This window comes from Urocitellus parryii, chromosome 5 (assembly GCF_045843805.1).
Source record: "Urocitellus parryii isolate mUroPar1 chromosome 5, mUroPar1.hap1, whole genome shotgun sequence".
NCBI classification, from domain to species: Eukaryota; Metazoa; Chordata; class Mammalia; order Rodentia; family Sciuridae; genus Urocitellus; species Urocitellus parryii.
In genome coordinates, this window is record NC_135535.1 from 171,185,752 (window position 1) to 171,199,344 (window position 13,593).

Below are 13,593 nucleotides of genomic sequence, written 5' to 3' on the forward strand. Positions count from 1 at the left end.
TGTTGAAAGGTAAAAAAATTAGTAGTTACTACATTTTTACGTTTTCAGCGTGGTCAAAATCTAATGCATTTTGACTTACAAATTTAATGCATTATAAATTGAACCTTATTTCTAATAAGAGAATACTTTCTCAGTATTATTTTAAATACTGAGACTTAACTTATTCAGTTCTTGTCATAATTTAAGAACTAACTAGAATTATATGTAAAACGTATGCAGAAATTTTTAAATTGCTATAGCTATGACTTCTGTTTAAAATGTTGTTTTGTACTTCCATGAAACACATTGTCCCTAATTTTCTTTCTCTTTTTTTTTCATGAATATTATGGTATGAAACTGAAGAGAAGTATAAGTTTTTTAAGAGTAGACTTATTTTTACTGCAGTTTAAGTTTATGAAACTGTATGATGTGTATATATATTAAAAACTTTGGTTAATCTTAATTGGAAAAGATGATTTATCAACAACAGAAGAACAAAGAAATAACATTTCTTATGTCTTAACTGCTTGCTAGAACTTTCATGAAATGGTAGTCCAAGGTGTGTCCAAATGGAATTAATATGGATAAGATAGTTATGGGGCTAAAAAAGGTGTGCAGTTTACTTCATTGATATAAGGGGAGTAACTAAGGACAGGGTAGGGACGAAGAGCTTGAGAAGAAGATTTACATTAAACAGGGATGAGAGGTAGGAGGGAAAGGGAGAGAGAAGGGAAATTGCATGAAAATGGAAGTTGATCCTCAGGGTTATACAAAATTACATATAAGAGGAAAGGAGGGGTAAGAGAAGAATAATACAAGTGGAAGAAATGATTTACAGTAGAGGGGGTAGAGAGAGAAGAGGGGAGGGGAGGGGGATAGTAGAGAATAGGATAGACAGCAGAATACATCAGACACTAGAATGGCAATATGTAAATCAATGGAAGTGTAACTGATGTGATACAGCAATCTGTATACCGGGTAAAAATGGGAGTTCATAACCCACTTGAATCAAACTGTGAAATATGATATATTAAGAACTGTGTAATGTTTTGAACTACCAACAATAAAAAAAAAAGATGCTAAGCAAAGCCAAAAGCTAACAAATAGGCAATAAATGTAGAAGGAATAAGTATAATTTTTTTTCAGCTGAAGCCTTTTCATTATTTTGTTTTTATTCCAGTTCTTAGGAAAGAAGGTTATTCAGCCAGTGTGTAAAACACAATAAAGATAGGGTGAGAGGGCTTCAGAAGATAATTATTTTAATGACATGTAGATTGACTGCACATTTCAGTGGAAGTACATTCAATGACGGATATGAGTACAAGTGAGAGACTTTCTAGTAATGATAAATGATTTATAAAGATCACTGCAATAATTTCATTACCTTTCTTTCTGAAATTTATGTCTTTTCCCCCCACCTTCTTCCCCTGCCCTTCCAGAGGCTCTCCTTATAGAGAATCTCCTTTGGGTCATTTTGAAAGCTATGGAGGGACCCCCTTTTTCCAGGCCCAGAAGATGTTTGCAGATGTACCGGAAAATACAGTGATACTGGATGAGATGACTCTCCGACACATGGTCCAGGATTGCACTGCTGTAAAAACTCAGTTACTCAAACTCAAACGTCTGCTGCATCAGGTAAGTACATATTGAACATTTTTAGCTCTTAATATTTTGAATTGAAAAATGGATTGACTTCTTTTTTTGAAAATAAAGTTGCTTGGGTTTCTAAATGTTTCTCTTTATTTCTGTAGAATGTCTATAAATAGTACATAGTAAACACTTTAGTCAGAGAAGACAGCATGAGAGTGATGTGTGATGGTCTTATTTGTTATCTTAGCATTTATGAGCTATGCAATATTTTGTAAGCCAGTCTCTGTTTCTGTTCCCTCATTTTTATAGTACCTACATTGGAAGGTTGTTGAGAAAATTAGCAATAGTAGTTGTAAATTGAGCAACTTAATACTGTAAGCATTGTAGGCATTGAACATTCTGTGTCTGTTACTATAATTTCAGATAAGTGGGAAATAAAAAACAGTTTTTTTAATTTAAATAATTACATATTTTTTTGTTTGAGACCTTTAAGTTTAACGTATTTGGTTCTTTCGTTTCTTTTGAGAAAGTCGAGACTCATAGCAGTGATATGATTTGTCCAGAGTCGTGGGATGAGTTGATGGTAGAGTTTGGATTCTGGTTTTACAATACTTTATTTTAAACACTTAGTGTTTATAGACAAGGCTAGAGGCATAGTAGAGAACCAGGGAACCAATGAATAAAATACTAATTTTAAATAAAGGATATGTTTTGTTTGTTTTTAAATCTATTTGTGTTTTATATACTAGCTTTTAACTTAAAACTGTGATTGAGAAAGAACAGACTGACTTCTCTCCACTGCTTAGTTTTCTTTATGGGTCACTTTCTTCAGTGTTGTATGTTTTAACTTCAAATGAGCAAGGACCGAATCTTAGAATTCCTAGTGGCCATCGAAACCAGACTCATGGTATCTGCTATTTGAAGTGAAATATGCCTCCTAAGCCAATAATGATGGTGATGAATATATGCATTCTGTTAAAGAGTTTTGTAAATTGTTTCATATTGCTAGGATGGGATTTTTCCAGACTATTCCTCTCCATTCTTATGGATATTTGACTTAACTTTTAAGAAGGAACCTTTCTGTGCTAAAGCTGGGAACAAGAATGGAGGATTCTTTTTGATCTACGGTTCTTGGACTTCTTCTAAGGCAGAAAGAAAGTCCATGATTGAGGTATCCAGGTACAGAATTTATAAATTAGTTTAGCTATAATCAGGGAATACGGTTTGATTTATAGTGTTTCTCTGCTGCTAGTTTGAGGAAAAGATTTTCTGATCAGAAAATATAGCCATAGAAAAATATAGCCTGTAGAAAAAGATGGTAGGAAAAGATGGGAAATAGCCAAAATATATACTGTAAGCTAGTTATTATACTACCTATACCTCGTGTCCTCTTCTATGTCTGGGTATATTGCCATGAATCATTAACCCGATTAAATATCACCTGATAATATTAGGCCACCACTAATAATGAGAGGGAACAAAATTGAGGAGGGCTTAGGTGATTGATAACCAATTACTAGTACGACAGAAATTAAAAAATGATTTTCAATGTACTTTATATAAAGCCATGTGTTATTATTAGTGCACATGAATTATATAAAATAATGAGTTTCATTGTGGCATATTCATAATTCATATAATTCATATTAATCATATTCCCCTCTATAGTAAGTAGAGACTTTGTTTTATTAAGAATTCTCAGGGTTTTTTTTGTGTGTGTTTTTTTTTTTAACATATTCCCTTGCCCCTCACTCTTTCTCTTTGGTTGCTAGGATCAAACTATGGCATCACATGTGCTAGGCAAGTACTCTAACACTAAGCTACATCCCCAGCCCCTATTAAGTGGTCAGTTTTTCTTTATTTTTATTTGACTTTTTTTTTAATCTTTCTTCAAATATATAATGATTTTCTGATGTTTACTAATATTTAAGAGTGAGGAACTGAAATGTTGATTCAGAAGTTTTTGCACATGGATCATACTTGTCAACTGACCAGTTTCATTTTATGGTGATGGATGAATGTCAGTGGGCTCTCAGCACCTACTAAATGAAGGAATTTTCTTTCTAAGGAGGTGTAGTTTCTCTGTGGAAGAAACCTTTGATTTTTTGCTTGGAATAAAGATAGAAGCCTATGAATATAGTAATTCCTTATACAGCTTTTCACTTAATTTCCACAGTTTTAACCTTAAGCAGTCATGTAGTTATTCTTTTTTCTTTATCTGACAAAACAGGGAAAAGAAGAATAAGAGAGAATTGAACCAGAAAAATAAAAATTTGGACATTCTTAGGAAAAGTAGTGAGATCTCTTTAGCTTGTCAGTATCCTGAAAAGATGGTGGGGACAAAGTGACTGTTACATTAAAAGAAATGTAAGGTACAATTAGATACAGTGTAAGATTCTGAATTTGATATTGGTTTGGACAGAGCAGCTATAAAGGACATTTGGGTCAGTTGGAGAAAATAAACTTGGCCTATATAAATGACAAGGTGGAAATTTACTAAAATGAAAGGGTGGAGATGAAGTGTTGATTGAAGAAAGCAGTTTATAAAGTAGTATGTACATTATGATCACATATCTGTGTATCTTCAGAAGGATATGCTGTAAATTTTTAATGATAATAACCTGAATTGTGATAATGTGAGTTTTTAAAAATTATTTTAATCCATATTTTCTAATTTTTATTAGAAATTATAGTGAATTTCCTAATTCATTCTTTCTGAAAAATAAAAGGTTATTTTAAAACTATGTGTCTTAGTCAAATATCAGTTAATAATTGGTTGTGGTTAAAATGTGTAGGATTCTAGACAGCAAGCAAGAGTGATAACTAGGGTTAGGGCAGATTGTAAAGGGCCCAAGCACAACAAAAGCAGTAGATTAGACAGTGGGGAATGAAGAGAAGGGAATGGGGATAAGCAAAGGAAGGACACTGGAAAGAATCTTACATAGTTTTCCCATACACTTATATGAAAACAACACAGTGAATCATACTACCATGTACATCTGTAAGAATGGGACTCTTAATTAGAATAAGGTATATCCCATGCTTGTATAATTAAATCAAAATGAATTCTGCTGTCATATATAACTAAAAAGAACCAGTGGGGCAGGAGGAGCAGTTTGGATTTATTCTATTGATGGTGGTAGCCAGAAGAATGACGTGGCCATATTGGTATTTAGAAAACATTGCTCAATGATTGTTACATTTAATTGCTTTGAAGTATTTGAATTTTAGTGCTCTTTCAAGCATCTCTCTGACAGATAAAACTTTAATATAGTAATCATGAATGGCATACTGGACATTCTTGTAGGTGCCTGTAATACACATCTCTAGTCCTTGAAAAGTATGTGATGTTGGCTTCATATCAATTAAAGAAAGTAAGCCTCAGAAAGCTAATCAATGATAATTTTTTAAAAAATCAGTGTTTGTTTTTTTAACCCCAATCTATTTGATTCCAAGGCAAGTTGCACACCTTGAGGGATAGTTGTTGACCTTGAGGGACAATATACAGAGGGGAGTGTGAAAGTAGCCTTCAACATTCTTACCATCTTCAACTCCTTACTATCACTACACATCCTTTAGCCAAATCTAGGCGATAGAACCATTATTTTTTTAAGTCATTCTCTATGAATGTTCATTTGAACAAAGTTCTCCCTGTCCACAAAATTTAAAAATTGTAAACTGTTGTATTTGGCCTTTGATTTGCTTTTTATTTGCTATTATATACTCAACCCAGAGTTACTTTATAGTTTCAACAGGACTTTGTGTATCTCTTTCACTTTTTATATCACAAGTATGGAAGAAAAACAGTAGTAATGTCATTTTCATACTGAGAAAACTGAGATTTTTTTTAAAATGTTTTTTTTTTAAAAGAGAGAATGAGGGAGGGAGGGAGGGAGGGGGGGAGAGAGAGAGAGAGAGAGAATATTTTAATATTTATTTTTTAGTTATCGGCGGACACAATATCTTTGTTTTGTATGTGGTGCTGAGGATCGAACCCGGCGAGCCAGGCGAGCGCACTACCACTTGAGCCCCATCCCCAGCCCTGAGATTTTGATATTTAGTTGTGTTTCCCAAGGTTACCCAGTTGCATATTAATGTATTTTAAACCCATGGCTTTTGAACTATTTTATATACCTCTGTATATTTTATTACCCAATTTATAGAATTTTGATAAAAATTTTAATCCTGATCCAAAGAATATGGGAACATAATGAAAATTATTTTTTTCTAAGTATTAGGGATTGAACCCAGTGTCTCATGAACACTAGGCAAAAGCTCTGCCAATGAATTTTTCCCCCAGCTCTTTTATTATTTTTGTGTTTCAGACAGATGTTCTAAACTGCCCAGGCTGGCCTCAGACTTGCAGTCCTCCTGCTTTAGCCTCCTTTGTACCTGAGGTTATAGGTGTTGAGTCACTGTGCTCAGCAAAAAAAAAAAAAAAAAAAGTAATTCTTTAGTGGCGTCTTATCTCCTTACTTTTAATTCCCTGTACCCTCTTTCAAAAACTTTTTATTGGGCTGGGGATGTGGCTCAAGCGGTAGCGCACTCGCCTGGCAGGCGTGTGGCCTGGGTTTGATCCTCAGCACCACATACAAAGATGTTGTGTCCGCCAAAAACTAAAATAAATAAATAAATAAAAATTATCTCTCTCTCTCTTAAAAAAAACTTTTTATGAAGCATAATATTCATACAGAAGGTCTACCTCAGTGAATTTTCACAAACTAAAAATATCTGTGTGATTAGTACCCAACAAGGAGAACATTAACAGAACAGAATCCTCTGGTTACTTTTACTACCATTCTTCTACTGGTAACCACTTGGTTTCTGAAATCATAGATGAGTGTTGCCTGTATTTGAACTTTAAAATGAAATGAAATGAGGTCATATAATATATGTACCTTATTTTGCTTGACATTATATTTATAAATGTCATCCATTCTTTTGCATTCTTATTGTAATATATTTCATTTTATAATTATACCACAATGTATTTAATTTGTTCTACAGTTGATAGGCATTTGGGTATGTTTCCACTTTTTGGTTATGAATAATGCCACTACAGTATTCTAGCTTATGTCTTTTGGTCAATATATTTATGCATTTGTATTGGGTATCTACCTATTTGCTGGTCTGTCATAAGATATGTAGATATTCAGCATTAGTACATACATAAAGAAATTTTCCAAACCTCTTTTTTCTATGATTTCTTTTCATTTGTTTTCCTGAAGCTTTTATCATATTATCACCAGCATCTGTTTTGACCTTGGTGTAAGAGCAAAGAATCTTAGATGGAGTATTAGAAAAACATGATGATATCTCTTTCTGTTTTTTTAAATATTTTATTTTTTAGTTATCGGCAGATACAACATCTTTGTATGTGGTGCTGAGGATCGAACCCGGGCCGCACGCATGCCAGGCGAGCGCGCAACCGCTTGAGCCACATTTCCAGCCTTCTTTCTGTTGTTTTATTTGGTTTATAAAATATTTGAACTCTGTGATACATGTCCTATTGAGGATGCTTATTTTGGGAATAAAAATTTAAAAGCACATATAGTATTTTTAAAATATTAATATAATCTATAACTGTTTTGTTTATTCCCTTATTCCAATGTTGAGAATAAAAACTAGTAATTTTTTCATCACATAGTTCTGTTCTCTTTCTGTGTTTGTTTGTATTTATATTATCACATACATGTATGCACATGTGTGTGTAGTGTTAGGTGGACATAATATTGAAAGCAGCAGAGTAAGAGTTACTGTCACATTGTGGCAGAGAACCATATAAAAGGTAGGATACTCATGTTCTTCTATCTCCCAATTTTCTTGTCACTCTAGGAAAAACAGAGTATATGAAATATATATAAAAAGAGTGTATATAAGCACAAGAGTTCAGTATGATGAATAATGTGAAACAATTGTGTATTCTCTAACCACATTTAAAAAAATGAGACATTAATAATCTTCATGTGTGCTCCTTCCTAATTGCAGTGCCTTCCTTTCCAGAGTTTACAGCTTCCCTTTGTATTCCCTTCAAGTATTACATATATATTTGTATCCATATGAGTATTTAGTTTTCCCTCTTTAAATTTTTAATAAGTAAAATTACACTCTTAAGTATTTGTGTGACTTCATTCACTCAACATTTTTTAAAGGTTCTTTCATGTTTATGTTTCATTGATTTTCATTTCACTGTTTATGTTTCATTCTATGAACAAGACTGTCATTGTCCAGCTTCCTCTTGATGCTAATTTTGTTTCCAGCTTTTTTCCTCTGACAATCATTACTACTATGAACATTTTCCTAGTATACTTATATAAAAGTTACTCAGGTGTATTTAATTAGGAGTGGAGTTTCTTAGTCATGAGGCACAAAAATATTCTGCTCTGTAAATACCAAACTATTTTCCAAAGTTGTTCAATTTTTTTTACTCCCCATCCTGTTTGTATTCTTCCATATCTGTGCAAACTTAATGTTATTCAGCTTTTAAATTTTTGTCATAAGGGTAGAATATAGGGGTTTTTAATGGTGAACGCTGTCTCCAAGAGACTTCAATTTGCATTTCTCATTACTAATAGAATTAAATCTGTGTGGAATTTTTGTTTTCTTGTTGTGTCTTTGTGTGAGATTTAGAGGTGTGTGTGTGTGTGTGTGTGTATGTGTGTGTGTGTTCTAGATATAAGTGCTTTGTTGGTAATATGTATTAGAAATATTTTATTCCATTCAATGGACTGCTTTTTCATTTTCTGGTATCCTTTGATGAACAAAGATTCTTAATTCTGATGTAGGTGAATTAATCAAACTTTCTCTTTGTGGTTTGTGCTTTTAAAAATCATTGTGTAAGAAATTCTTCCTTGCTCTGTAGTCATAAAAATATTATATTCTTTTCTAAAACCTTGAAAGTTTCTGTGTTCACAATTAAATCTCAAATACCTGGGAATTGATTTGGTATATGAAAGATGTGAGTTAGAGATCCACTTTCTTTATTTAAAAAATTTATTTGTTTTAATTAGTTACACATGACAGTACAATGACCTTGACATATCATACATTTGAATCAGATGAGATATAATTTCTCTTTTTTTTCTGAGAGATCCACTTTCATCTGAATAATCAGTAGGTTCATCACTGAAAGTATTAATAGTCTGTTCTTTCTCCTTTGGTATGCAATGTCTGCTCTTTAAAATACTAAATGTGCATTATATGTGATACTATCCCAGTTTCAGATTCTACAAATTGTTACTTAGTATTATATCAATATACTTCCCTGTATTACCTTTCTTTGAAAATACCTTAACTATCTTAGTCTTCTGTTTTTTCATAAACTGTTTTCATAAACGATTTGGTTTTTTGTTGTTGTTCTACAGGATTTTGATGGAATAATATTGAATGGACAGATCAATTTCAGAGGGCCAGCTTATACTATTTAGACTTTGTATCCAAGAACATGATGTATATTTATTGGTCCATCGTTTTAATTTTTTTCATTAAAGTTTTATATTCTTTGCATAAAAATCTTACACACTTTTATTATATTTACTTCTAATGCCTAAAGTGTTTTGTTGCTACTGTAAGTGCTATCATTTTCTAATGTATTATTGTTGGTTTACAGAAATGAAATGAGTTCATATTTAGCAATTTTGATGCAATTATTATTAATTCTAATAATTATTTATAGGTTTTGGAGGAATTTTTTATCTAGATAAATATATTATCTGCAATAATGAGTTGTGTTTTTCTTTTCCAATGTTTGTATTGTGCCTCATTTATCCATTGGGATAAAAACTGAAGGAAAGTGTTGAATCGGTCTTGTTCTGCTCTTAACAAGAATGCTTTCAGTGTTTTGACTAGTAAATGTGATATCTCCTGTATCATTTTTGTGGATCTCCTTAATAAGATGAATTTTTTAATTTTAAAGTTTTGAGGCACTCTTTAAAAAGCACTTTTACTTTTTTTCAGGTTTCAGAACCTTTTTTCTTAAGCTTAGAATAAATTGCCTACATCCCCTCACTCCCATGTGCCTTAGTGTATTTCCTATAAATAAGAATATTTTCTGATATAATCCCAGTTCAGTCATCAAAATCCAGAACTCAGCAATAATACATTAGTACCATATAATCATCAGAGACTATTGAGGTTTTTTCATTTGTCTTATTTATTAGCAAAAGATGTCAGGGTAACATATTGAATTTAATTATCATGGCTTTATAGTATTCCTCAGTCTTTCCTTGATTTTGATGACCTCAACACTTTAACACCCCTCAATTTGGTTTTCTCTGCTATAGCCACATGATTGGATTCAAGTTATGTACCTTTGACGGAAATGTTACTGTAGCAATGCTGTGTTGTTCTCATTGCATCCAGTCAGGTGGCAGGTGGTTTTAGGGTATTTGTTTCTGTCTGTGCTTGTGTATGTATGTGCATTTGTGGGTATTTGTACACATACTTTTTTAAAAAAATATTTTTTAGCTGTAGATGAACACAGTATCTTTATTTTTTTCTTTTTATATGGTGCTGAGGATCAAACCCAGTGCCTCACATGTGTGAGGCAAGTGCTTTACCACTTAGCTACACCCCCAGCCCTGTACACATACTTTTGACTGTGTTTCTGTATCTATTGAAAACTATTACATTATACTCAGAACTTTTATTGTAGTCTAAATGCAGCATTTCTCTACTTTTCCATATTTTTAATTCTCTCACAATGAAAAAAACTGATTTCCATTTTCCTTAATTTTTTTACTCATTTGATCAGTCCTCTTGATATAACTAATCTCCTACTACCACAGTCACTTCCCCTTTCTTCAAGTTGCCTTTCTCAGCCCATTTGGGCTTTACTAGGTTGTGCTAGGCCCTGCATATTTAGGGTGTTTTCCTCAACTCACTAAGGTTCTGAATCCCCTTGCATGGCTGCATATCCTGTGTGACACCTTCCTTACATTACTTAGACTATGGCTCCTTGTCAGCTCATACTAATCCTCCTCTCCATATTTGCCTACTCACTCTGCTTGGGCTCTGACACCATATGCCAGTTGATACCACACAAGGTTTACCCTCACCCTACTTGACACTGACGCCTGGCACTTTTCCCTTTCCTTTTTAAACTCTGTCATTCCTTGGCAGGCCTTTTCATATGTGAATGCCAGCTTTGCTCTGCTTGGGCTCTTACAGCAAGTGTCAGGCTACTCAAATGCATATACCTTCTATTCACTTAGACTTGATTCTCCTATCAGACTTTTTCCAACTCATCATTTCTGACATGAAATGGTAAGCTGTCCCCCTGTGTGAACATATATCTTTACCTGCCTAGGCTTTGAAAGTCTTTGCTGAGCTGTCTTTTTTTGGTGGGTACCTATCTTTGTGTCTTGCCTAGTAGCTTGTTCAGGAAAGGAAGCTAAAGGAAAATGAAAAATATTTTTCTCAATGACTTTATCAAGATAGAATTTACAGTCAAATGAAGTGTTCCCATTTTAAGTACATCATTCGAATTTTTTTGGCTATATGCAATTGTTCAGTTACTACCACAATCAAGAAATAGAGCATTTCTGCACCTGTTAATGTCTATTCATTTCTCTTTGTAGTTGGTTTCTCTCAGAGCTGGCTCTGGCAACCACTACCCTGTTCTCTATTAAGAAAGTTTTATGTTTCTTACAGTTTCTCCTAAATGAAACTATCTGGTATGTGCTCTTTTTGTTTGTGGAGTCTTCAACTCACCTTAATGATTTTTGATATTCATCTGTGTTTTGTATCAGTTTATTCCTTTTTATTTTAAGATACCATTCCATGTTACATACATACATACACACACACACATACACACACACACACACACACACACACACGTATACATACCCACTCTAATTTTATTATCCATTTACCTGTTGATTGAAATTTGAGTTGTTTTCAGTGCTGGAACAAAATTTGGATGTTTCTGAATCTTTGGATATTAATTATGAAAGTTAATAGGAACAAGTAATTTTTTAAAGAGAGAGAGAGAATTTTTTTAATATTTATTTTTTAGTTTTCGGTAGACACAACATCTTTATTTGTATGTGGTGCTGAAGATCGAACCCAGTGCCATGCGCATGCCAGGCGAGCACGCTACCACTTGAGCCACATCCCCAGCCTGGAACAAGTAATTTTAAAAAAATCTGAATAGCCAATACCAGAGCACAGATTTGGGCTCAAACCAGTTTTCCATTTCTTTGTTAAATGATGTTAGATAAGTACTTTAACTCTCTGTGCTACAATTTCCTTATAATAAATAATCAAAATTATAATGAGAACCTGTGTTAGGACTGTTGCGAAGATTGCATGAGGTTATTCAGATAAACTGCTAAGCATAATACCTAATACATATAAGGCAATTAATATTTATTAGCTGTTATATTAACAGTAGTAATGATAATAGCAATGGCAGTAACAATGTCAACGTTAAAGATTTGGAGGGGTCTTAAAACATCACACATTTATTATCTTAGCATTTCTGTGGTTCTGAAATTTTGGTACCCCTTAACTAGGTTCCTTTCTTTAGGGTATCTCACAAAGTCTGCAGTAACATCATTGGCCAGGGTTGGGGGCTCATCTAAACACTCCACTGGAGAATTTACTTCTGAGCTCACATGGTTGTGGTCAGGATTCAGGTAATTGAGCTGTTGAGCAGAGGGCTTCATGGTTCTTTGCCTGTCAAATAAGGGTCCCTTTCAACTATTTGCTTGCTATGTGGACCTCTATAATGCAGCTCACAATGTGGCAGCTTAATTTATCAGATCAAGCATGTGAGATCTTCCTCTACCAAGTCAGAAGTTAGAATCTCTTGAAATCTAATCATGCAGATACTCCCCTTATCTCTTGATTAGGACCAGCTCACATTCAAGAGAAAAGAATTACATAAAGGTAGGAATACCAGAAAGTGATATCTTAGAAAGTCTGTCCACCATAGGATACTTTCTTTAATGCCTTTTATCTGGCAGTGATATCTTTACTTTCAAAGTTATTTTGGCCTCAAACTTGAAGGGTTTTTATTGCTTGTTATTATTTTTAATTTTAATCTAAAATTATTTTAAACTGATATGTAAAAAGCATAAAATAATACATATTTATGGGTACCATTTGAGATATTGGTATGCGCATATATATATATATATTGTAATGTTTAAATCAGGTTAAACATATCTATCTCCTCAAACATTTTCATTTCTTTATGGTGAAAATATTCAGGATCTTTTCTTCTAACTTTTGAAAATATACATTGTTGTTATTTGTAGTCACCCTGCCATGCAGTGCCACACCAAAACTTTTTATTGCTGACTGTAATTTAGGTTCTATCGATGAACCTTTCTTTACCCCTTCCTTCCACTACCCACCCTCCTCAGCCTCTGGTAATCTACAGATCTTAATAGATATTTCTCTGAAAAAGACATAAATGGCCAATGGATATATGAAAAAAAAAACAGTTAACATCACTAATCATTAAAGAAATTCAAATCAAAACCATAGTGAGGTAGTTTTGATTCATACCTCTTTGATTCTACTGTCTGTTTCTATAAGATCAACTGTTTTAGATTCCACATATGAGTTAACCATACCGTACTTGTCTTTCTGAGCCTGGCTTATTTCACTTGACACAATGATCTCAAGTTCTATCCATGATCTTGCAAACGACAAGGTTTTCCATTCCATTCGATTCCATTCCATTCCATTCCATTCCATTCCATTCCTTTTCTTCCCTTCTCTTTCTCTTTCCCTTTCCCACCCTTTTCTTTCCTACAGGATGTTGCTATGTTGCCCCAACTGTTCTCCAACTTGTGGGCCCAAGTGATCTTCCTAACTTAGCATCCTAAGTAACTGTAACTACAGGCATATGTCATCATGATAGTTAAGATTTTATTTTTTTAAATGGATGAATGGTATTGCATTGTGTATGTGTACATTTTCTTTATGGTTTTTTCAATTGGTGGATACTTCACTCATTTCCATTTCTTGACTGTTGTGAATATTGCCACAATAAACATGGGAATACAGATG

At 33.4% G+C, this 13,593-nt stretch overlaps 1 protein-coding gene across 3 annotated transcripts in view; it reads left to right on the forward strand.

Moving 5' to 3' along the window:
- The window catches only part of Ccser2 (coiled-coil serine rich protein 2), a 141,917-nt gene that overhangs the window by 76,821 nt on the left and 51,503 nt on the right, over positions 1 to 13,593 (forward strand). For all 3 annotated transcript variants that reach the window (XM_077798594.1, XM_026397015.2, XM_026397016.2), the window contains one exon: positions 1,419 to 1,614. In XM_077798594.1, coding sequence (XP_077654720.1) covers positions 1,419 to 1,614 — 196 coding nt within the window. The remainder of the gene's footprint in view (positions 1 to 1,418; positions 1,615 to 13,593) is intronic.